Source organism: Nuphar pumila, chromosome 2 (assembly GCF_984573655.1).
Source record: "Nuphar pumila chromosome 2, dmNupPumi1.hap1.1, whole genome shotgun sequence".
Taxonomy (NCBI): domain Eukaryota; kingdom Viridiplantae; phylum Streptophyta; class Magnoliopsida; order Nymphaeales; family Nymphaeaceae; genus Nuphar; species Nuphar pumila.
Genome location: NC_143250.1, coordinates 145,740,443 through 145,766,038, shown reverse-complemented (window position 1 = coordinate 145,766,038; position 25,596 = coordinate 145,740,443). Strand labels below are relative to the sequence as shown.

The following is a 25,596-nucleotide window of genomic DNA, read 5'->3' as shown; positions in this document are numbered from 1 at the left end:
TGCCCGCCATTCGATTTTTGACATTTCGGACAAGAAGCATCCGAATGATATGAGGACCCGCAATCCTTGTAGAACTTAACTCTCATATTCAATGATTTGTTCAAATAGTCTGCCATTTTCAATCTAGATCTCCATGGCTGACTGAAGCTTGAACTCCAGTGGAACTTCAATGCGGGTGCAGGCGAAGTGTCCTCTACCAAGCGTACGAGTGAAATGAATGACCTCAATAAGGTACCCATTAAGATATTCTACCATGCCTTCAAAGAACTCCATATTTCTTAATTCTAGCAAAAGATTTGGTAGTTGAATCCATATAGGAACTCTATTTTGGGCTTCTAGTTTTAGAGGCATGCCACGCATCCACCTATTTTCTCTAAGAGTGTGCCCTCCTATACGCCATGCACCTCACCGCAATATCATCTTCATATCATTCTCATTTACTACTCAGATGAGAAAAAATCATTGCTAAGCTCTATAAATCGAAGCTCAGAAACATTGGCCCACAACTTTTGCAAGGATGAAAAAAATCAATTTGAAGTCCATCCTTTGGTATCTCTCACCGTCCGAGAGGCCTGCTATTGCACTCTATCTAATAGGATGAATCATGTGTTCACAGTTGGATGCTGGAATAAACAACTGATTATTATTCGAGTCCGTTGTGACCATCACCAGAGGCAGATTCTTCGATCCTCTAGCTGTTGCTCTGTCTCCTTCAGCTATCGCTGCCCAGGATTTTCGAGGCCTAGCCACAGATCCTGGTGTAGATTCATTCGAGGGGAGGGGCGGGGGTGGTGGAACCGGTGGTTCACCGTTACGAGGGAGGGATGTTTTCTCCATCACGTCTCAAGTAATTCCTTCCTAATTAGTGTAACCTATTTACCTATAATAATATATTGATTCATGCAGGCAAGCAGTTCATAGAGACTCATGGTCCCTATAAAACAACACAGTGAAAACTGAAGACTAAATACATTATGACTTTGATCCCAAGTTCCCTTAAAGTTTTATCCATTGTTTTGATATAGATAAAATTTATATTTAAAGAGCTAGAAAACTTGACATAACATTCAAAGAAGTAAAGAGTAAAAGGCATATGGGTACAAATCAAAATGGTTTTCTTTGTATTCATTTATGTTATTTGTTTATGCAAAAGGGCAAAGAATGAATGAGAAACAATTTAAATATCAGCCAATGACCTGATAATCTCCTCAAAGGCTCACTATTTCATTGAAACCAAACATAGATTTGGCGTTTATCTACCAAATCTTTAATTGACTCTTTACTTGGCCAATCTTGTGTAATGTGGACAAATATTTTTCAATTGATATTTCCTAGTTAATCTTAAGTAAAAGTAAAAATGAAACTTTAGAAGATCAAATAAAATTGTTTGAATCTTATGTGATACAACTAATAAGAAGAGTACCATGAAAAACGATGTTACAATATTAAACTTGAAGTCTTACCTAATGGAATAAAGCACAACATATAATGTTAATCTTCTAATTGTTTTTTGCAATTGGTACAAATCATAGTTAATGATTTTCGTTGGAAATTCACTGATTTAGTAAGTAAAAAAAAAGTAGAAATTAAGGACTAATGGAGCAAAGAAACATTTAAACAAAACATGCCTACATAACCTGAAGAAATCAAGATATTTTTCAATTCAAGAAATAATATGTTAAGATTTATTACATGGGTTATATTGCAATAGTCTTCAATACTTTTAGAAAAAGCGAATGAAAAAATAAATGAGTAAATTTTATTTTCACTAACAATCCCACCATCACTTGAAATTCCAAGTAATGACATTCTTACTCCCATTTAAAATCCCAAACACGAAAAAAAATCACAGGAAACAAACAATTAAAAGCCATTTTATTTGACCATAAGCCACCACTCAAAACAAACAAAAAAAATGTATGAAAAGAATAATGAGTTAAGATTATTGGGTTGGTAAATTACCACAACAAATAAACAACCATTAGTCATAAATAGCCCCTAAAAATAAATAAAATGAACTAAATCATGCTTAAATTAACAAACACATTAAAATTAGCAAAGTCATCACTCAAGTGAACAAAAACACACACAACAACAACAACATAATATAAGAAACCAACCTTAAAAAAAATGTTGATTGCAGTGTTTGACTTCTCACCAAAGTTACCGACTAAAAGAAGCATCAAACAAGATTGAAAAGGACATCATTCCTTATTATATATATTGCACCTAAATAGTAGAAAAAAATAAAAAAATAAAAAAATAACAACTTTCACAAATAAATTTGGTAACCTCTATTTTCTATTTCTCTACTAATTAAAAGGGTAACTTTCTAAATATAAGACCAAAAAAAAGACACAGTATTTCATTTGTCTTTTAACAAATTGTTGTGTGACAGGAGTATATGTTATTTAGAAAAAATTCTAAACAATTTTAAAAGGACACTTATTAAAATGATTCTTGTCATTTTTAAAATGTTAAAATAGAAACTATTTTATGTTTCTTGATGCTACTCAACATTAAAGAAATATCTTGATAGATACTTCATTTTAACACATATGCAAACATTTGATTTATTTATATGTGAAAATATATTTTTTTAAAGAAAATATATTACATGTGATAGATGTTTCTTACTGTAAGTTTTTTGAACTACATAATTAATGGCATACTTATAATAATTTTAACTTTCAACATTGTCAAATTGATTTGGTGTGAGTTATAATAAAGAATGCAATTTTAAAAATTACATGTGCAATTTTTTGGTGAAAATTGTAGACAAAAACATGAAATTATTGCATATAAAAACTAAGTCTTGCAATTCAAGATTTTACACTAAGAATTAGATTCCTTTGTGTCATATATATATATTTTTAATATGATCTTAATTAATAAAAAATATGTTTATGTTTTTGTTTTCTGCTTTTGACATTTTTTTTCTTATTTTTACCATTGAAGCTTATAAAAATATTCAACAATGTTTATAACTTTGATCTCTTTTGTCCACACATAGAATAATGAAGTTCCTTAAATATGGAGGTTCAAAGGATCCATCTAAGATGCTGAAAGATTTTGTAGGTGATGGTATTATAAGAAATATTGATGAAGGGATATATAGTTCCCAATATTTGCAACCTATGTAAAGAGCTAAATATATAATTATAGCATATTTGTTGTACAGTACTTTTTAATTAGTCATTTAGAAACTGTTGTATTGTTTATAAATCCTTTAAGTTGTATGTTTATTTTGCATCCACTTTATGCTCATTGCTTTCACTGACGCAAAGGCTGTAACATAGATTTATTTCTGTTTAATAGTCACTAATGGCTCTTATTTCTAGTAGTGATTTATCAGCTTGGCTATTTTCCAGTTAATAGAAATAAAAAAGAAAAAAAAATTAACCTAAATGATCTTGAACAGATGATGATGATGTAATTAGCCCACCAGGGTTCTGCTCAGTTGGTTGGGATCCATTAAAAATATCACTTATATCTTGAAAAATATGATTTTACTATGATATTAAGTGTATTTAATAAATTGGATTTTTCTTATATTTTTACATGGTTTCTTATATTAAAAACCGAGCTCTCTTCCACTATCCAGATGAACAAAAACAGATGGTTGATATGCTAGGACATCCCTCGCCCTTTGCGGGCCAGCTTTAAACGTTTGAAAGCCCGGAGAGGCTGTCCAGCTCAAACTCAAAAAAGAAGCCATCACTCATGGTTCAAGCAGCTGGCTTCATAAATTTCCCTGCCCAATAAGCTAGATTCATTGCTTGCACCGTCCGGTCCGTGTGCCTAAATACGCTTCGCCTCTGCCCCCATGCCCCCTTCCTTTATTGTCCAACCCGAATCAGGCGCCCCGAAGTTTTTTATATGTTGTAATTTTTTTCACAAATTTCTCAAGAAAAACAACCTTTCAATTTGTGATAGATTTTGCCAAAAGCAAAATCTTGATAATTAGATTAGAGAGAGAGAGAGAGAAAGACTTCATTAATCAATTTCATTAAATGTATTCAACTTCTCCAACCAGTTATCTTGATTTTGGCATCAATTACAAGACAAGTTTAAGCATTGCATTTGTGCTTATCTACCAAAATAGCTTTGGCGCTGCAGCAAGAATGAATGTAGATCACATGGAGAATTTGGATCCTAAGGTTCTCTCATGTGTAGGTGATTACTTCCTGTGTTTAGCTTCCACTTCATGACTCGAAAACCTATCCTATGTCCTCATTCCTACCATTGCAGAGAGCTAGAAAGATTGCCAAGAAATTTTTCTAAATTGACAGACTTGTGGATTAGTCTTTTATCGATCAATAAAGCATTACAAAATTGTTCAAGATATTGTATATAAATGAAGGCATATAGTTGCAAGATACCAACTATAGGAACTGAATTATAGAGTTTTGTGGGTTATTTCCCTGCATATGTAATTAACAAGACTCTACATTGCTTAAAAAGTTTTGGGCACTCTATTGTCAAGATCAATGTTGAAGAAGAGAAGAGCAAGATGGGGGCACAGACAATTCACTATATGAATGCAGATATTGGTTTTCATGCAAAAAATGAGATGAATTAGCCTAATTCTAGACCAAACCCAACTATAATGCATGTTTGGTTCTGATTTAGAGATCATCCAAATAAAACTTAAACTATTATTTGTTTTAGATTTGATTCGGGTTAGGATTATGCTATCTACCATTTAAGTATGGGTTAAGTTTGTTTCAAACTTGGGTCAGAACCATGATCCATTCATAAACTCATAACATCTGGCGATTACAATTTTAAACATTATGTAGCATTTCAATTGATGGAGGTTAACCCAAGGTCCATACTCGACATTCTTTGTTAAACCTAACATAGAATATCAGGTAAAAGGTGGACAAGTATCAAGAAATTTTGCATTTTGATATTTTACTTAATGTACATTTGAAAATTCTATTCTTGATCAAATTATTTATTTAGTTGGATAGATAATGGGGTAAAAAAAAGAAGTATTGAGAATGTAAAAACGATGAGAATTCATGGGTCGATTCTTATTAAACCGATCATGCTGAGTCCATCCATAAGGTCAAATTAATTTGACTAAAATAACTTGCATCATAAGGTTTAAGAGGGGTATGAAGATGGGGGATGACATAAGAGATGAGAATAATCCATTTGACTATCACCCCTTTTTGTCTCCCTCAATACACCTAGGCTCCAAAACAAGATGAGATCAGGTGATATTGAAATATCCATTACCCATCCTGATGGATCAAGGGTCTGGATTCCAAATACTCGATTCAAAAGAATTTCGGAGATTCTACATCAGGTGCGAAACGAATTGAAAATCACCATGAATTTTCTCATCGAAAAAACCCTATAAAACAGGCTGGATGCTCTTTATCTTTCTCTTTTTCATCTCTCTCAATACACATGCCTCAGCCCGATACCAAATAGAAGAAAAGAAGAGAATGGATTGATGAGGCATGCTCGTCTCCTCCTTTCGACATCATTTCTGATGTACAAAGGAGTTGATGAGGCTGAGGTGCATCTGTTGGAACACGGTGGACAAAAAATAAGATTTTGAACAACCGAGAACTCAAACCTAGAGGCTCATTTTTAACATTGTTATTGTTAGGTTTAGAACTTCAATCACTCCACTTCAGGATTTCTAAAGATGTAAATTGTGTTTGTGCACCAGTGAGTCCGCCAGGTTACAACTATGCTTGGACCTTGTGTCATTGCTTGGTAAGGACAAGTGATTTCTCCCAAATGTGAACTTGCAATCCAAATGAAAGTCCAAATAATAAAAAGTAAGAAAATTTTAAAAATAAAAAAATATAAAATTTTGAATTTTGATATTTAATGTATATTTGAAATTTCTATTCGGGATCATATTATTTATGTAGTAACCAACCATGTTGAGTTCATCTATAAGGTCAAATTTGATTAAAAAAACTTACATCATATTTAAAAAAGGGTACGAAAATAGGGGTTGACATAAGAGATGACTAGGATCCAAGTGAACCCTTTCTGTTTCCTAAGCATAGTAGGATTTTCAGTATTTTTTAAAATTCTGACTTTACAGATGTGTTCATAATTGATTTACTAAAAATTGATATTTAGATCATGCATTTTGGATAAAGAAAATAGTATTTAAAGCCTCTAAAATTTATGAAATTTTAAACCATTAATTTTTGAAATCTTATAAAAATATATCCATGCAACAAAATCAAATGTTCCAAGAAGGGTTTGGAAGGTTTTTTGTTGAGTAGGCTTTCATTACCCTTGACGGTGATATTGAAATATCCACTGCTCATCCTGATAGATCATGGGCCGAATCCCAAATACTCGATTCAAAAGAATTTTGAAGATTGGCGTCGGTGCGAAACCATGAATTTATAACGTCATTCCATCCCAAAACCCTCCAAAATAAGCAGTATGCTCCCTCTCCTTTCCTACTCCAAAATAATCCCTCTCCTTTTCTCTTTCACCCTGCTCTCTCTCTCTCTCTCTCTCTCTCGTCCACAGACATGTCTCGGCGGCAGACAGGATGGGAGAGAAGAAGAGAATGGATGAAGGAGGCAGGCCCGTCTCTTCCTTTCGACATCATTTTCGACGTACTAAGCCGACTGCCCTCCAAGGAGTTGATGAGGCTGAGGTGCGTCTGCAAGCAATGGGACTCCCTCATAATGCAGGACCCCCACTTCGCGGAAACGCATCTCCACCGGTCCTCCAACATCGCCCCCGACCTCCTCTTCTGCTCATACAACGCCACCCCTTTCAACCTCACTCACGTGAGCTTCCACCCAGGAGGCCACCCATCGACCACAAGGATGACCATGGACTTCCACAGAATTGCGGGATTCAGGCTCCCCCCTTTGCAGACCATCGCTTCTTGCAACGGATTGCTGTGTGCAGTGAGTCGTTCCTTTGGTAGGAGGGACGTGTTTCTCTGCAATCCAAACACCGGGGAATTCATTATCCTTCCCTCACCGCCTCATCCCTACAAGCTCTTCCTTACCATCGGGTTTGCCTTCTGCACATTGTCTAAGGTATATAAACTGTTTCGCTTGTATGTTGGTTCTTCAAACGGGGAAAGATTTTCTGGTTTCGAGATACTGAATTTTGGTACTTGTCAATGGAGAGAGCTCGGTGAACGCATTCCTGTTTATGCTAGCACTGATCCTCCCGTGTTGGCTAATGGGGCACTGAATTGGGAGGGGCATTTTGTAGAAGAGAGGAGACACGGGAGGTTTGCTATTGGGGATTTCCATTCTCTGCCGTACTTCTCGTGTATCATCATCTCCATTAATGTGGAAGGGGAGGGAGTTCAGCTCATACAGCGTCCCTGCGACTGCCGGCTTTCGCATATGATCGAACTGAGAGGGTGTTTGTCCATTGTTGATAAGAAGAGCCCCTCCGAGCTGGTTATATGGATGTTGAAGGACTACCCCGAGAAGTTGTGGACTATGGAGTACCGCATAGGTTTGAGGCCCGCAGAGATGCCGGAGCTGATGAGCAACTACGCTCCAGGATGTTTCATTATTGGCTTTCGGGGTAGCGAAATTCTGATCATGAACAACGATGTGGAGTTTTTCTACTACAACCCTCAGACGAGGGGTTGGAGAAGGATTGAGAGCTTCCCAAAGATCAGCTACTGGTTCACTGTTCATTCTTTTGTGGGTAGCTTGGTTTCTTTGAAATCTATCTGTGGGTGTAGCAGGAATCAGGAGCATTTCCCATAATCTTCTATGATTGTTGCATATTTAGGACCAGGCATATGCTTGGGACAAATATTTTGATATTCATGTGAAACTCTTTGTGTTTGTGGTGCCAGAATTTGCAATGTGCATGCCTAGAACAGATAGTCTTATACAAAACTTGTAATGTTTATAGTCTTGTATAAAACTTTGTGTGTTTATAGTGGGCAGTTTTGCTAGTTTTCTCATTGGAGTGAGTGTACCCATGAGATTGAATGGAATTAATCCATTAAGTATTTGTTTTCTTTCTGTTGATACTGATGACCCAAAAGATAATGCTAACTAATCGTTGGCTATGGCTGCTTCAATGAATAGCTGCTTTTATTCCTTTTAGCATCCTCAGATTGGAGTTTATTTGATGAAATATTATGGTCTTTGATGATAAACTTCAAACACGTTGTATTATTCTCTGTCTATGCCAGGTAGCTGGGGATATTTTCATTTCATTTCTACTTGGTTTGCATTGTCATTTTTGGATGGATAATGAGAAGTGGTCCGTCACTTGTCTTGGTTGTTATTTATGTGTACCTAATTTTACATCTTTTGTTGATAGATCCATGGTACAGTTCAAAGTATTGATCATGCTATTAACAATGCAACTTGGGTTAATGTTCAGGAGATTAAAGAATCACAATTATAGCACTTTGGATGTTTATTATGATTACAGAAATTCGGTTGTTAATTGCTTCCTTTCTGCTTAGGCTGATTTACATGATAGTGTTAACAAGATGCTGGATATTGCTGTTTGTCAAGAAAATAGTTCTGTATTCTGTTAAGTGAATGTGCATTCAGGAAAGCAGCTTCCTTTGAGTGGAGGGTGTAACAAACGCCCCCTAGCTCAGCCAAAAAGCCCTAAACTGCAACCATGCAAGGAGAGGCAGCATTGACGATGGGGGAGAAAGAGGAATAGTAGCAGAAGGAGATTGGTGGTGAGAAAGGAAACAACCTCCCCCTCGATATCTTAGCAGACATACTGAGCAGGCTTCCCTTGAAGTCATTGCTGAGGTTCAGGTGCATATGCAAGACCTGGTGATCCCTCACCTTTGACCCTCAGTGAGTCGCTTCCCATCTCCACCGCACCTCCCAGCGACCTCCCTATATCATCGTCTCCTCTCCCAGAGCGGATCCTTTCCTTCTCTTTCACGTAGATCCACTCTGGATGGGCAATCGATCTCCAACCCCTCCTTATCGGGAGCAAGCCAATGTTTCTCCCATCGTCCCTCCTCCCATAGTCATCACCTCCCATCGCTCGCTTGCGGTGGTCTCCTCCTGCAATGGTTTGCTTTGCTTGCTTCCATCAAAAGGCCCTTCACCGACTCCATCTACCTTCTCAACCCGGCGACTGGTGAGCTCGTGACCATTCCCGGCAGCACCCCCTGTGACGTTCTCGGCACCTTCGGGCTCACGTTCTGCGCATCAACCAGAGAGTACAAGCTCTTCCGGGTGTTCAGCACAGGCCAGCAGAGGTGCGAGGCCTTCACCCTCGGCAGCTCGGATTCGTGGCGGAGCCTAGGCCACATCCTTCTTCCCATGATCGATTGCTGGTCCCCGCCCTTCATCAATGGGGCGCTCCAGTAGATCTCCAAGAAAGGGAAGCACCTCCTTGTGCTCTATGCCGAAGACGAGAAGTTCCGAACCGTGCGTTTGCCTGAGAGAAACAACGACATGTATGTGTTGGAGTTGTGGGGGTGGTTGGCTGTTGCGAGTAAGCCCAATTATGATAACACAACGATGGTTATATGGGTGTTGGACAATGCCAAGGTGGGGTGGTGCATGACCCTCGCATTATCTCCCAGCTGTTGGATGTGGTCTCTACCGTCGTCCTCTCCCACAGACTGTATTCCGGTGGCTGTCTGGAATTGGGAGGTAATGTTTGTTCATCGCCATGTGTTTGTGGTGCTACGATTGCTCGCCGAAAGAATACTGGCAGATTGCAGATTTTGCAAGGCATCCAAAGGGTGTCTTAGCTCATCCTTTTGTCGGGGGGTCTCGTTTCTTTGAGTTTTGTTTGTAGAGGCAGAAGAAGAAACTAGGATAATATAGTGTCTTCTTTTGTTTTCCACTTTTTCTAGTTAAGCATTGATTCTGATCCTTGAATCGAAGGGCATGTTTTTGTTTAGCATCTGTTGCTTGTTTCTTGCTTACTGACCAAGGGACTTCACTTTGATTGTCTAGATAGTGGATCCTTACTTTTATCAAATCTATATATATCTGAAAGTAGCACGTAATTAATTAGGAATGTTCTTCCCCCTTCTTTTCATCAGTTGTTTCTGGGTGTTAACCCAAAAGTATGCTTAGCATATGCTTCTTGATGGCTGTTATTTTGTTTTATAAACTCAAAAAATGCAGTTGCTAGCTAGTTTGATTGATTTTCTGTTTTGACTCTTAGGCTGGTTTCTATTTACTATTCTTAATGGAAAACTCCATTAGTGTATAGTATCCATCTGCCATGGATTCTTTTGCATTTCTTAGCGGTGGTGTTTGTTGAAGCTACCTCTGGTTTGTTCATGGTGTGCTTCCTTGCCAAGTTGTTTGAATTTATGTTGAGTTTTGTTTTTCTGTTGGTATTCTGGGTGTTAATGGTGTGCTTCCTTGCCAAGCTACCTCTGGTTTGTTCATGGTGTGCTTCTTTTCATCAGTTGTTTCTGGGTGTTTGTAAACCCCCTCTGGCAAAGTCGCCGGAGGGGATAGACATTAAAAAAAAAAAAACTGCGGTTTTCCCCCCAAAGGGGGAAACCGCGTAACGAGTGGGGGTGAGGATAAACCTCACCCCCCATAATCCGCGGAAAGGGGGGGGCGAGGTTATCCTCAGCCCCCACCCTGCGTGAGGGTTATAAAAACCCTCACGCAGGCTCCCCTTCCGCACCCTGCACAGAGAAAAAGAGAGCGAGAGAAAGTGAGGTTCTTACCTGAGACGGTGGCGGCGGCGACGGCAGCAAGGTAAGCCCCCTCTGTCTTCTTCTTCGTTCTTCTTTATTGTTGGGAACTCAGAGGGCCGGCAGCCATGGCTGCCGGCGAGTTACAGTTTAAAGAAAAAAAAAAAGACAGAGTAAGAGTAAGAGTGAGGGGTCGGCCGGCCCCTATGGCGGCCGACTCCGACAGCCGGCATCCGGCGACCGGCCAACACCGATGGCCGGCCTCGGATGCCAACCCAGGTGGGTGTTTTCAGAAGGGGCACAGCCCCTTCCGCCCCTTTTTATCGATGGGACCGGTTCGGTCCGGTCGAACCGGGTCGGTTTGGGTGCGACCCAGACCGAGCCCACCGGTCTGGGTCGCGCCCAGACTGAGTACTTTAAAAAAAAAAAGTTTGGTTCGGCCTGGGTGCGACCCAGACCGAACCGGGTCGGTCCTGGTCGCACCCAGACCGAATCGGGTTAAGTGAATTGGGTGAACCGGTTCGGGTCGAAATGGTTCCAGCTGAACTGGTTCAGGTCGAACCGGTTCCAGCTGAACCGGTTCAGGGCAAACCGGTTCAAGCCGAACCGGTTCAGGCCAAACCGGGTTCGGTTATTTCAGATTCAGATCGGATAGGACCTGCACCAATCCGGTTGAACCAAAGTCCAAACCGAATCATTCGGTTCTGGATCTGGGTTTCAGTTCAGACCCAGTTCAATCTGGACCTGTCTCAGATCCAGATTAACCAGGTCCAGATCTGACTGGATCAGTCTCGGATCTGGACCCAGTCAGACAGGTCTGGACCCAGTCTGATGATCCTGGATCCAGTCAGGCAGGTCTGGATCCAATTAGACTGTCCAGGATTCAGTTCAGCAAGCCCTGATCCAACCTATCTATCCTGGATCCAGTCAGGCTATTTTGGATCCAGTGAGAAAAGAACGGATCCAGTTCAGACCCGGTGAGACTTTCTGGATCTAGTCAAGCAGTTTTTGGATCCAGTTATGAAATGGATCTGAATCCAAACAGATAGGGTTTGGATCCAGATAAGAGTTGGATCATAAGACAGTCTCGGATTGGCCCGAAATCTGAAATGTACCAAGAGATCCATTTGGATCCGTGGGATCCATTTCAGTAAAACGGGCATATCTTCGCACTCCGAACTCGAAATCGAGTGAGGTTTAGTGCGTTGGATTCGTATTGAAGAGGGGAAATCAATAGTTTATGAGATTCAGTCAAACTTGATATACAGAAACTGTGGTTTTTTTAATAAGATTCGGGAGGGGTATTTTGGTAATTTTAGTAAGAAGTTTGTGAACTGATTAAAGTATTACCTTAATGACAAGATCCTAGTGTTAGAGCTTCGTGAGGCTCGATTTCGGAGAGAGCACAGAGTCAACACTTGAGGTAAGGGATGTTATAAGTAATCTTAGATGTAAATAAACACTTTTACGTTGTTTGTTATTGAAATGTTGTTTTTTATTATCATGATAGTTTTGAGAGACAATGACATGCATAAATTTCATGCTTGACATTATGAGTTAAAATTATATACATGTTTGCTATGCAAGTTAGTTTTGGTAAGTCATGCATGATGAACAGAAATTTTATTGTGATTGCATGTCTAGATCATTGATTAATATCATGCATTGTGATGATATTATATTAGAGTCCCATCTAGTTCATTCATATAGTATGAATGAATATTTAGAGTTCAGCATGCAGTACCCCTTAAATCCCGGAAGTGGCGACCTGTGGCAAGGGCTACCTGGTTCGCGGCCAGAGTGCAGCCACCATGAAGAGTGGGCCGCCGGTGATTTAATGATGTAGAGACACTACATCATTGCGTGCTAAGTGAGAGCGGTGTAAGTCCTAACGTCAACATGAGATTAAGAATGAGATTGTCGTGATTAGTCATGACTCCACTCGTGAGAGAACGAGTGAACTTTGAATTTGAGAATATTGTTCAATGTGTGAACTTAGTTATGACTTAGGATTTCACTCACACTGGTTTGGGACTCTAGAGGATCATGGATGGTTGATAACCATCATGTTTAGGATGTAGCATGAACCATGCCGAGATTGAGAGCTTGACCTCCCGGCTAGCTACCGGTGGGGTCCCCGTGGTGGTACACTGCAGTGCCTAGTGGTCCGGGGACCACTGAGAGTTTATGGTTCATTGTCTGGCCAACATGTAGAATTGGGGTGTTCTACAGGGTTGCTACGCCCATAGATGACTATTACCGGTATAGCCAGCCTAGTGATAGTGGTGTGAAAGAGAGTATTTGAGAATGATAATGGGGGAAATTAAAATATACAAACTTGTGTGGTGTATCGAGAATTAAAATAAGACTAGGGGCTTAGAGCCCACTACAGTTGTAAATTGTTGTTTATTTACTTATAATTATTCTTTACTGGGTTGTAGACTCACCCCATTCTTGTTTTAATTACAATTGTAGGTTCCAGGCATTAGATCAGCCGCTTGTGAGCAGTTCTTTTTCAGTCTTCAGCAGAGCAGTGGTATATTTTACTTTCCTTGTCATTGAAAATGATGTAATTGCTTTTCTTCTGTTATGAATGATGAACAATGTAAGAAAAAGTTTTATTATGCAATAAAATGAAAAGTTTTTTTTAGCCACGTTTTCATTGTGTAAGCTTTGCACTCTTCCCTCTGGGAAGTAATACCAACCGAACTCGAACTCTTGAGATTCCAGATCGGGGTGTTACAGTGTTAACCCAAAAGTAGGCTTAGCATATGCTTCTTGATGGCTGTTATTTTGTTTTATAAACTCAAAAAATGCAGTTGCTAGCTAGTTTGATTGATTTTCTGTTTTGAATCTTAGGCTGGTTTCTATTTACTATTCTTAATGGAAAACTCCATTAGTGTATAGTATCCATCTGCCATGGATTCTTTTGCATTTCTTAGCGGTGGTGTTTGTTGAAGCTACCTCTGGTTTGTTCATGGTGTGCTTCCTTGCCAAGTTGTTTGAATTTATGTTGAGTTTTGTTTTTCTGTTGGTATTCTGGGTGTTGATGGTGTGCTTCCTTGCCAAGCTACCACTGGTTTGTTCATGGTGTGCTTCTTTTCATCAGTTGTTTCTGGGTGCTAACCCAAAAGTATGCTTAGCATATGCTTCTTGATGGTTGTTATTTTGTTTTATAAACTCAAAGAATGCAGTGGCTAGCTAGTTTGATTGATTTTCTGTTTTGACTCTTAGACTGGTTTCTATTTACTATTAATGGAAAACTCCATTAGTGTATGGTATCCACCTGCCATGGATTCTTTTGCATTTCCTAGTGGTGGTGTTTGTTGAAGCTATCTCTGGTTTGTTCATGGTGTGCTTCCTTGCCAAGTTGTTTGAGTTTTGTTTTTCTGTTGGTATTCTTCTTCTTGGTGTTGGTGATTTTTCTATCAATTTTGTGGTGACAAAAAGACCAGGCAATTCTTCTATTTTCAGCATGAACTGACATTCTTGTTTATTCTCAATATTGGTTGCAGATTTTGAGTGTGCTACCATCAGTGTCCTTGATGATCGAGCATTTAGCCAAAGTCTATTTGGTTCCTATCCAGAACTTATGAGACTTTCTTGTTCAAGTACTTCCTAACAAGGTCTCATCTGCAAAGTTACTAAACTCACTGTAGAGGAGTGTAAGTATGAAAAGTGTTGTGATTCTGCATTTATTGTTTAACTGAACTCCAGATTACGAAATGGACATATAAATTCGTATGAATTTCTTAGCTCGGGTGCTTGTTACTTGTCAGTTTGTGATCTATTCCAGAAGCATTTAGAGATCCAATCCTCTGCTTTCTATTCAAAATATGCAAAAAGGAAATACCTATATTTTAAGAATATTAGAGATAATGCACCAGAAGTAAACTTAACTCTTCTAGATCTTGTCATTTTAATGGTTTTATTAGAATTACACTAAGGCTATGTTTGGGAACCTTACAATGGGATGGAAGCACTGTCAGCGTGTTGCCAAAATATGGTTTTGCCAATGTTTGATGTTGAGAGATGAGTTGCCAAAAACATCATCTCTTGAAAGGTGTTGAAATGTGGTGTTGGGTCTGCCAACACCAGTCTCAACATATTGTTTCAGCAACGTTACTGCTCCCAAACAGCATGAGATTATGAGAGCAAGGTGAAAACCACAACACAACCTCTGATTCAATGCCCCAAAACATATCTGAAATGTTTGTTAACAACTCGCTATTCAGACATATGCGAATGAGAGAATAAATATCATTTGCACAGCTAACCAAACATCTGAGCATGAGCATGAGAATCGGTCCAGTGAATTTACGCATATCTCATGATTTCAAATCACATATTCCACCTTGTGATTGGAAATCATTGTTAGAGCACATCATACTGACAAGCGCGGTGGTTGCAAGAGACTCCAGCCAGATAGTGCAAAAACATGATCATACCAAAAGTCCATAACGATAAGAGATTCCATTCAGATCAGGCACAAAGTTGTAATCGTGCAAGACTCTATCTCGAGAGTAAAAGAGTGCGATGTCTGCAATGCTGATCACATTGGAGAGTCCATTTCTTGCAAAAGTCTAAAGTCTTATTAGATTGCAAAACACACTACAAATGTATCTTGAAGAGTATTCTCCTCAAATCTATGTACTTGAGCGTATATAAATATACATGAGGTCCTTTCTCTCAGATGATTGTAGAAAGAGTGTGAGAGGACCATTATGGTGGACATAGATCGAACAGATCCAACCACATTAAAATAGTCTTAGTGTGATTGTGCCTGTTTGAGTGTGAGCATGTTCGTTGTTCGTGTGGTCTGGTGATTTTTCATGGTATCAGACTTAGACAACTAAGTCAGCATATTGTGGTCATGTCTTCATCAGGATCCTCCATGGGCACCGATTCAAGCAAGGGTGAGTCGTTTCCACGGCTTCCATTGATTCCAGCTCCTAATTTCTTTCAATACTTTTTTAGCACAAAGCTCGTATGTGATAATTGTGCTTTGTGGGCTTTGCAATTCAAACCCTTCTTTATCTCATACGATATGCATGGATACATTGATGGTTCTAAAACCAAGCTAGAGGAGTTCATTAACTAAGAGGGGAAAGTGGTTCAAGGACGTTTTAGAGGCCGTGGTAGAGGTGACCAATTTTATGATAGACCTCCAAATTAGGTTGAATGCTGAGCTTCGTTAAATGGTCATGGAAAACAAAATGAATATGGAAGGCAATATATTGTTTATTAATTTTGTGACAAATCAGGTAATTAAGCCAAGACATGCAGGTTTATTTCAGCTGAAGCACAAAATACGCTACCACATGCATATCATGCTGCTCATGTAGTATTAGAAGAAGATGCCCAGACTCAATCACATCTTATCATATTTCTCCAAATCTGAATGCTCTTTCATCCCACTCAAAATATAAAGGCCAGGACTCCCTCAAGATTGGTAATGGTAAATGGTTACAAATTTCTCAATTTGGTAGCTCTACGAAAATTCTAAGTTTCATGTTAATGATATTTTACATGTGCCCAAAATAACCAAAAAAATTGATTTCTGTGTAAAGATTCACTCAAGACAATGGAGTAGCCTTCGAGTTTCATTAGTCTTACTACAGTGTGAAAGATGACAGAATCAAACATGAGCTTCTTCGTAGAAAAGCAAAGGATGATCTCTATTATATTGATTTTTTTAGAAACCTTAAGAATAAATTTGCATATGTAGGAAAAAGAGCTAAATTTGATATTTGGCATAGTAGGCTTGGTCATGCTAGTTTAAGAAAATTTCAAAAAGTCATTCAAAACTTTGGTTTGCCTTATATTCAAAGTGGTTCTCATATTTGTTCTGCATGTCAAATGGGTAAGCAACATAAGCTACCATTTTCTCGATTCTCTTATGACAATATTGGACTTTTACAAATTGTGTTTTCTGATGTGTGGGGACTAGCCCTTGTGCCAGGTGAAAATGGTTACAAGTACTGCATCTTTTTTGTTGATGCATATTATAAATATTTGTGGTTTTATCTGATAAAATCATAAATCTGATGTGGCTAGTATTTTTTGCAAATTTAAAGTTATTAAAAATTTGGTTAGAAATAAAATAAAAATTTTTTGTACCGATGGTGGTGGTGAGTTTACTTCTCTTGATTTCTTTTTGAAAGATTTTGAAATAGGACATCGGGTTTCTTGTCCTTATACCCAAGAACAGAATGGTACATCTGAGATGAATCGTAGGCATATTGTTGACATCGAGTTAACTCTTATGGCTCATGCCCAAATTCTAAAAAAAAATTGGACCCATGCCTTCTCTACGGTAGTGTACCTTATTAACCGTTTACCTATGCCCAATCTTAAGTTCAAATGTCCTCTTGAAATTCTGTTTAAAAAAAGTCCAGATTATAAATTCCTTAAGACTTTTGGATGTGCATGCTTTCCTAACCTGAGACCCTATTGAAAAAACAAACTAGACTTTAGATACAAAACCCATGTGTTTCTCGATTATACCAATAACCACTATGGGTACATTTGTTATAATCCACAGTCGCACAAAATTGATGTCACGTTTGATGATAACATTTTTTCTTTAGCCAATATTTCAGCAAAACAATCACCTTCAAATTCTGATCCCTCTCCTATGTTATTAACCATTGATTTTAGATCCAATCGTGAGCCACCAACCTTAAATGCAGTAGAGTCTAGCTCAATCGAATCTTATAATGATAGCCCCATAGTTGAACCAAAAGAACCGCTTGAAGTCTCAGAATATTCACAAAGTCCTTCTTCTATCTCTACATCTGAAAGAATCCATCATATGATTACCATACTTCCAAATATTCTCTGCCTATTTGCCTTGCTGACTGAACTAACTCGAGATCAAGAGCCCACATCATTCAAACAAGCTTCTAAGGATCCAAAATGGTGCCATGCAATGCAATAAGAGTATGTTGTCCTCCCGCGTAATCATACCTGAGAGCTTGTTCCTTCAAACAAATCTCTCAAAATCTTGTAGGATGCAAGTGAGTTTACAAGATCAAATTGAGAGCTAATGAAACCTTAGAGCGTTATAAGGCAAGACTTGTAACTAAAGGATTCTACCAAGAAGAAGTTGTTGACTTCTTTGAAACATTTAGCTCTGTTGTCAAACCTACCACCATTCAAGCAATTTTATTCATAGCCCTGAGTACAAGATGAGAAGTTAGACAACTTGATGTCAACAATGCTTTTCTTAATAGACGACTAGAAGAAGATCTCTATATGGTATAACCTTTTGGTTTTAAAAATTCAACTTTTTCTCACCATTCGTACAAACTTAAAAAAGCATTATATGGCCTAAAACAAATTCCTTGAGCATTGTTTCAAGAGTTGAGTAGTCTCTAATCCAAAAAGACTTTGTTAGGTCTAAAACCGATCCCTCATTTGTTTTTCTTAAGAATGGATTGCAGGTCTCTGTTTTAATTTACGTAGATGATATCTTGGTTACTGAAAACTCTACATCTCATATTTATGACTTGGTGACTTATCTTGAAAACTGATTTGTACTAAAAGATCTTGGCCGGTTGCATTATTTTTTGGGCATAGAAGCCACATATTCATCTGAGGGCCTCTTCTTATCTCATCGTAAATATATTTTGGACCTACTAATGAGATCCAAATGCTAGATGCAAAACAAATATCAACTCCAATGTCTGCATCATCAAAACTCACAACCACAGTGTATCATAATGAGAACCCAACTCTTTATTGAAGTATTGTTGGCACCCTTCAATATGTAACTCTGACAAGACCAGATATTGCCTTCAGTGTGAATAAGGTGTGTTAGTTCATGCATTGGTCATTTATGGATCATTGGGTAACAGTTAAATGGATTTTGAGATATCTAAATTTTTGATTCAATATGGTTTGATGTTGAGATCTTTAAAGGCTCTTTTGATTTTCATATATTTAGATGTTGATTGGGTAGGGTGCCTAGATGACTGAAAATCGACCTTTGACTATGTCATTTATTTGGGTTCAAATTTAATATAGTGGAGTTCACAAAAGCAAAATGTGGTGTCTCGCTCAAGTATAGAAGCCGAGTATTGAGTGGTTGCCAATGCCGCAGCTAAAACTTTATGGACACAATACCTTCCGAGTAAATTGAGAAATCCAGTCTCTTCTTCCTCAATTGTGTGGTGTGCCAATGTTAGTGCAACCTATCTTGTTGCTCATCTAACATTTCATAGTCGCAATAAACACATTGAAATTTATCTTCATTTTTTCTGTGACAAGGTTGCTCAGAAACAACTTCAAGTCTAACATCTTTCATCCCAAAATCAGATTGATGACATATTAATGAAACCTTTGCTAGTGTCATCTTTCCAATATTTCAGATCCAATCTCAATGTTACCTGCTTGACGTTGAGCTTGCGGGGAGGTGTTATAGCACATCGTGCTGATAAACATGGTGGCTGCAACAGACTTCAGCCAGATAAGAGCCTCAATTTTGTTCAAGTGCAAAATCATGATCATACCAAAGTCCATAACGATGAGAGATTTCATTCAGATCAGACACATAATTGTGATCGTGCAAGACTCCATCTCGAAAACAAAAGAGTACATGATATCCGTGATGCTTATCACGTTTGAGAGTCCATTCTTTGCAAAAGTTTCAAGTCTCATCATATTGCAAAACATGCTACAAATGTATCTTGAGTAGTATTCTCCTCAAATCTGTGTACCTAAGCATATATAAATATACATGGGGTCCTCTCTCATATGATTGTAGAGAGAATGTGAGAGAACCAATATCATGAACATAGATCCAACTAATCGAACCACGTTAAAATCATCTTAGTGTGATTGTGCCTGTTTAAGTGTGAGCATGTTCGCTGCTCGTGTTGTCTGGTGATTTTTCAATCATCACTCAAGATCACGTGATTCCAAGATGTTTTTTTTGTTTTCTTTTATTTATAACCCGAAGAAACCGCTCTCGGCATGAAGACCTGGTCGCGCTGGCTCAGCCTGCCATACCTATGGTTGTCATGCTGACAGCGTAAATTCAATATCGGGTTTACTTCGACTGGTTTGGATGTGTCATACTACTTCATAGGTCCGGCATATCCACATGTGGAATTTGAACTGGATATCCGACCAAACTGGATTATAAAATTAAGTGGAGCATGAATTTGGATTTGGTATTGGGTTTAAAATCCAAATCTGAAAGCAACTCCAAACCAAATCTAAAGGTAAATATATAAATCAAATTAGGATAAGTCGCTTATGAGGATGTGAAAACTGTATGAATGGATTGAAACAAGCAATATCTTACTGCTCATATTTTCTTAAGAAAATTTAACCTCACATATATGATCTATATGGTCTGTTTGGTGGGAATTGACTTTTAAATCACCGAAATCTAGTAAGTGTATAGGTTTTTTTGACGATTCAAAAAACAATGGCCGTAAATGCATCAAATTTTCTTGATTTAAATAAGTTTTTTTTTAACAAAAAAGGCACTATCCAAAGGTCAATCTCTAACAAATTGACTATGCTGAATACATATGTAAGGTCAGATTGAGTTAAAACAACTTGCACTTATGAGTTTTAACTCATTGATACTGTATGCACATCCTCACATAGACTTATCCATCAAATTACATGTAAAAATCTATGCTGGATGAATCCAGATTCAGTATTAGCCTTTTCACATCCAGATCCAAACCCAATTATTAAATGTGGCCAATACCATATTCGGCTAATTGGATGTTAGCTACACATATTAGAGTTCATGTGGTGAAAAGCTCATAGCAGATCCGCTTTTTACATGTAAACGGATTCAGATATACGTTAAATTTGGATATTTGTCATATCGGGTAGCAAAAAATAAGAACCATATCTGCGTCTGTTTATAATCGGATATGGTTTTGGCTTACCAAATGCAACTAAACCGAATCAAATTTGGTCGGATAAAATCCGATTCAGGTCTTGGCTGTTCCGACCTGACCGGGACTCGGACCAGTACCCGGACCTCACAATCGGAACCGGGTTCAGTCCAGACCCGTTGAAACCCTCCATTTCATTTTCACACGCCCACCTCTCTCACTCTCTCCTCCTCGTTTGTTCCCCAAAAAAAAACGGAGAGAGAGAGAGAGAGAGTTTAGCCTTTTTCGATTTTCATCGAGATCTCTCGCCATGATTCGTCAATCGTCGTCCTGCCTTCGTCTCCTGAAGAGGGGAGGCCTCCTCTCTGCGGCTCGGTCTCGCTTCCTCTCATCCGCAGATGTGCCCGCCACTCCCACGGAAGACACCTCCTTCATCGATGCGTGGAAGAAGGTCGTCCCCAACCTGGAACCACCAAAGACCCCTCTTTCCTTCATGAAGCCCCGCCCGCCCACCCCTACCTCCATCCCTTCCAAGCTCACCGTCAATTTCGTGCTTCCCTACCAATCGGAGCTATCTTCCAAAGAGGTAACAATCTCGCCCCTTTCGTTTCGGACGTTTTGGTGTTCATCTCTTTCACCTGGTGGACTCCTACCCACTAATTAGAAATGGTTTTTTTGTTGGTTCTGAAGATGGTATTTGGAAATTGCTAATTTTTTAGGGTTTTGTATGATGGTGAAATGATGACTAGTGGAGTGTTGAAAATGATGGGTGAGTATTTTGGCAATGATTGAAGTGTTTAGAACGATCTAGTTTTTTTTGGATAATTTTAGTTATCAGTATTTTGTGAAATGACAAGACAGAGTTTTGGTTTTTGGTATTTTTCTGAATTGGGTTTGCTCTTATATATTTGTTCGATTGTATTGGGTACATGGACAATGGAATATGCATTGACGATAAGTCTTCTGCACAATGGGGACGCATATATAGTGTTTATTTAGAGTGATCTTGGTATAAAAATATTACGATTTTAAGCAATGTTGGTCAATGGGTATCGTGAAATAACAAGAAGTTGATTATGCATCCGTGTTCGATGTCAGAAATAAACATCTGTGTCATCCATCTTCTGAAATCCTAAATTTTCCATAATATTAGATAAAACAGTACTTTGGCCCATTTTGGTGTTTCTGTATTTTTGGTATAAAATCCTGCAAGTCCAGTTTTGTTTATATAGCACCATTGAGACCAGGATGCCCTTTTTGTGAGAATTGCTTTCTTCTTTGTTGCGCTTGCCTGCTGCTTGTGATCAGTTACCTGTAAATTTCATGCGGTTCAGTTTCTGCTGACGAAATTGCTGCTTATCTTGTCGCTCATTTTGGCTACTTGGTTTGTGTGTTGCATTTTTGGGTTTGTTGTTCCCTTGTTAATGGTCCTTCAAATCATAGTTTAGCATAGTGACTGACTACACCAAAGTTATTAACCAAGTTGCAGTGGTTAATCAAGGGACCATTGTTTTATGTATATGAATTAAACATATTTATCTCTTTCAGTTTTCAGCTTGCATTTAAATTTGAAGATCCTTTCCTAATTCCCTTTCAATTTTCAGCTTGCATTATATTGAATTTTCTTTTTTTTCACATTTTAAGATTATGGCCTCTTTGGCCAAAGATATACTAGGGTCATCTTGGCTTCGTTGTGTTATCTGAAAGTTCATTTTCACATGTGGGGAACATTTTATAGGCTTTGAAGAATAACAGATTTGTGTTCCATTGTTTTGTGTGTGCTTCTGTTGGAGTATTGGGCTTTCAGAGGTCCTATCTCTTTGTCCTTTGTTAGTTTTTCTATGTATTTGAATCATCATAGAAATATTTATGTTGGCAACTAATTTGTGTTATTTGTGTTTATCTGATGCATTTTGGAATGTTGATCATGCAAATTCTGTAGTAAACATATAACCAAAAGGCACTATTTCAGTCATTTATCTAGTTTTATTGGCATTACGAATTTTGTGCTAGTGGTTTATATTTAAACTTTCTTAGTTTTTACTATTGATCTATTTCTCTATATCTAAATTTATGGTACAAGTTTTATGATTTTCCTGTATATTATGTTATGTTGGTTTATGATAGAATGTGTGTTTTAGCTTTTCTTGCACTAGTTGTATTGCATCTTGTGTTTTTTTTTTTAATAAAAACCATCTCTTGGGTTAAGATACAGCAACTATGGACATCTTATCCAACCTGAAGTTGCAGTTCCCCGTTAGACTGAATTCTTCTTTCTGCAAATTCTTGTCAACCTTATTAGTTCTTGTTTTTGGAGGGAAACATTGACTTAGTTGCTTTACTGTTTAGGCCCATTCCATTCATACATGTCTTGTGGTAATGTTTTGATCATATTCTTTTGCTTGTTAGGTTAGTGTCTGTTGGTGATTCTCACCCACAGTGAAAGAAGAGAGATATTCTTCACTGCTATTCTCACTGTTAACAATGCATTCTTGCTAAAGTTTCCAATGGTGAATCAGATTAAATGTGAACTCGATATTTAGCATGGGTCATCAGGTTGAGGGTTTGGACAAAAGTGTTTTGGGAAGAGAGAAAGGAGATAACATCATGAAGAAAGTTCCAAATTCTATGTTAGTGGAAAAAGATCTTCTGTAAAGTGGGGAGTTCGGAGTTGGATACAACACCTCAATGTGGTTATTGTTTTCCCATTTCCTTAAATTAATGTTACTCAGAAAAAATTAACCATCTAAACATCAAACATGGCACCTACACTTCAATGCTTGCAAAAAGCATTCAGAAAAGTCTCTGTGCATTGAATGCATGGATGGAGACAAATAAAGATCCCAAGGTTTTCCAGTAACTTGTTTGGAGCTTCTGAAATTTGTGATTCGTTGATTCATTTATGGTTGGTTGAGAGTTGGAATTTGATTTCTAACTTTTCTAAATCTTGAAATCAGAGAAAATGGCTCTAAAATATTTACTGGGTCCTCTTTCTTCCATTGTCTTTGTGGTTCTTTGTCTATTGCTTTGATGATGCTATATTGATGAGAAAACTTGTGTTTCTGTAAAATCTTTTCTTGTCTGCCATTTCCCGATCTCAAGAGAATGCATAAGACCATGCATTGTGACTTACTGTTTTAGATCTCACTGAGCAATGAATTGCTTATAACTTTGTGAATCAGCCTTTTCTCCAGCATACATGTGTGTGCACTCTATTCAATTTATTATTCTACATGCAGCAGTGTGTGTGTGTGTGTGTGTGTGTGTGTGTGTGTGTGTGTGTGTGTGCACTCTATTCAATTTATTATTCTACATGCAGCACATTGGAAGGTGAGAAAGAATATTGCACTGCTATAGAAGGCAATCAAATAATTAAGTGGTAGACCGCTAGTGTAGTATGATGTTAGCCAGCTCTTGGCTTAAATTTGATGTTAACCAGGACCATTGAGATGAGGGATTGGGAGAGGATAGCTGTCATGGAGATGACTATATTTAATTCTGTATAACTTTAACAGCTTATGTTTCCCTCTGTTAGTGCATTCTTTGGATGTGTTCCCCTTTTAAAAATTGTCAGTACTTTTGCTGGAGCACCTCCAAATTTTCCGGGCTTCTATGTCTAGAAATACGTTGCACTTGTTTACTGGTATGATAGTTACAATATACAACTTTCATGAATTCAAATGAATCAACAACTTAGGCTTTACCATGTACTAAAACTATTTGCTTCCAATCTGTTTTAAGTTCTCTCTTCCCTATCTCCTATAATGTTTCTTAGCCACTGTTTTCCTATGATAAAGGAATGTTACTGAAGAACGTACTTGGATGAGGTATTCATTTGCAAGAGAGATTGCTCTATTCAGTTGTTTCGGTTTCCTGAACTGACCTCTTGCTATGACATGGAACCACAAGTTGATAATAGGTTCAGATCATCAGCACTTGACTATTGCTTTCTGTACATTGAAAACTAAACTTGTGCTTTGCAGGTTGATATGGTCATAATCCCAGCTACAACCGGGCAGATGGGTGTTCTGCCGGGGCATGTTTCAACGATTGCTGAGCTCAAGCCTGGAATCCTTTCTGTTCATGATGGAAATGACGTGACCAAATACTTCATTAGCAGTGGTTTTGCATTCATCCATGCCAATTCTTTTGCTGATATAGTTGCAGTAGAAGCTGTGCCGATTGACCGTATCGATCCAAGTCTGGTTCAGAAGGGTTTGGCTGATTTTCAACAAAAGCTGAGCACAGCATCAACTGACCTAGAGAAGGCAGAAGCACAAATTGGCGTCGATGTTCACAGTGCCCTCAATGCTGCTCTTACTGGTTAAGCTGTCCCATTTTCCTTTTCAACTCATTGGGCTGTGCCTGTTGAAACAACTAGTTTATCTTTGTCACTTAATGTGGAATTCTGTTTTTGGCCTTAAGATTTTACTGTCTTCTCCCTGGTTGAATAACGTTTGGGAATAAGAAAAAACTGCTTGTTTTATTATTTGCTGTTAACTTGTTTATCTGATGAAAACTAACTTATCAGCCTTTGCAAATGAGCCCTGAGTCGTTTGAACTAGAGTTGCTATTTGTCGATAGTTGTCTGTTTCCATGGCCAAAGGCAAATGTTTGGTTGCATTCAAATGTGATTTGGAATCTCATGCAAATGGTAGAATGAATCTCGTTTGCACAGATAACCAAACATGTGATTTGGAATCTCATGCAAATAAGAAACTGTGTGATTTGAAATTACATTCGAAGTGACTCGCTATTCCAAATCACATGGTGGGACATGTGATTTGAAATGATATGACTTCAAATCACATGAGATTCAACTAAATCTTGTTAGTGGATGAGAAATTTCCCTAGTCCTTCCTGTTGTTTCCACTTTTATGGCACGTTTGCTTGGCCCCAAATGATAATCAGCCTCTCACTACCGTGAGAGAACCATTCTCATTTGCCCCATTTCTCATGTGCAAGCAAAAGTGAGAAAATGGGGCAGTGAGGTTCTAAATCACACTTGGGATCATTTTTCTCGCTTCTCGTGTGATTCCAAATCACATTGTCCATTGTCCACCCTGTGATTTGGAAACGTAGGATTTCAAATCTTATCGGATGGAA

General features: G+C 38.2%; 2 protein-coding genes across 2 annotated transcripts; both read left to right on the top strand.

Moving 5' to 3' along the window:
* The first annotated feature begins 6,521 nt into the window (after nt 1-6,521).
* Nucleotides 6,522-7,736, top strand: LOC149847492 (putative F-box protein At5g42430). Its single transcript, XM_089994139.1, has one exon. The coding sequence runs from the start codon at nt 6,522-6,524 to the stop codon at nt 7,734-7,736; it is 1,215 nt and encodes a 404-aa protein (XP_089850265.1).
* A 12,987-nt stretch (nt 7,737-20,723) lies between these two features.
* LOC149847491 (ATP synthase subunit delta', mitochondrial-like) lies at nt 20,724-24,976 on the top strand. Its single transcript, XM_089998443.1, has 2 exons — nt 20,724-21,076; nt 24,474-24,976. Exons 1-2 carry the CDS (start codon nt 20,801-20,803, stop codon nt 24,816-24,818), a joined length of 621 nt encoding a protein of 206 aa, XP_089854569.1. The 5' UTR covers nt 20,724-20,800; the 3' UTR covers nt 24,819-24,976.
* The last annotated feature ends 620 nt before the right edge of the window (nt 24,977-25,596 follow it).

Excerpts from the sequence above, each read along its gene's own strand:
- LOC149847492 (XM_089994139.1), top strand. The coding sequence starts at position 6,522 with ATGTCTCGGCGGCAGACAGGATGGGAGAGAAGAAGAGAATGGATGAAG.
- LOC149847491 (XM_089998443.1), top strand. The coding sequence starts at position 20,801 with ATGATTCGTCAATCGTCGTCCTGCCTTCGTCTCCTGAAGAGGGGAGGC. Across the intron at positions 21,077-24,473 it reads CGGAGCTATCTTCCAAAGAG|GTTGATATGGTCATAATCCC; the intron begins GTAACAATCTCG and ends TGTGCTTTGCAG.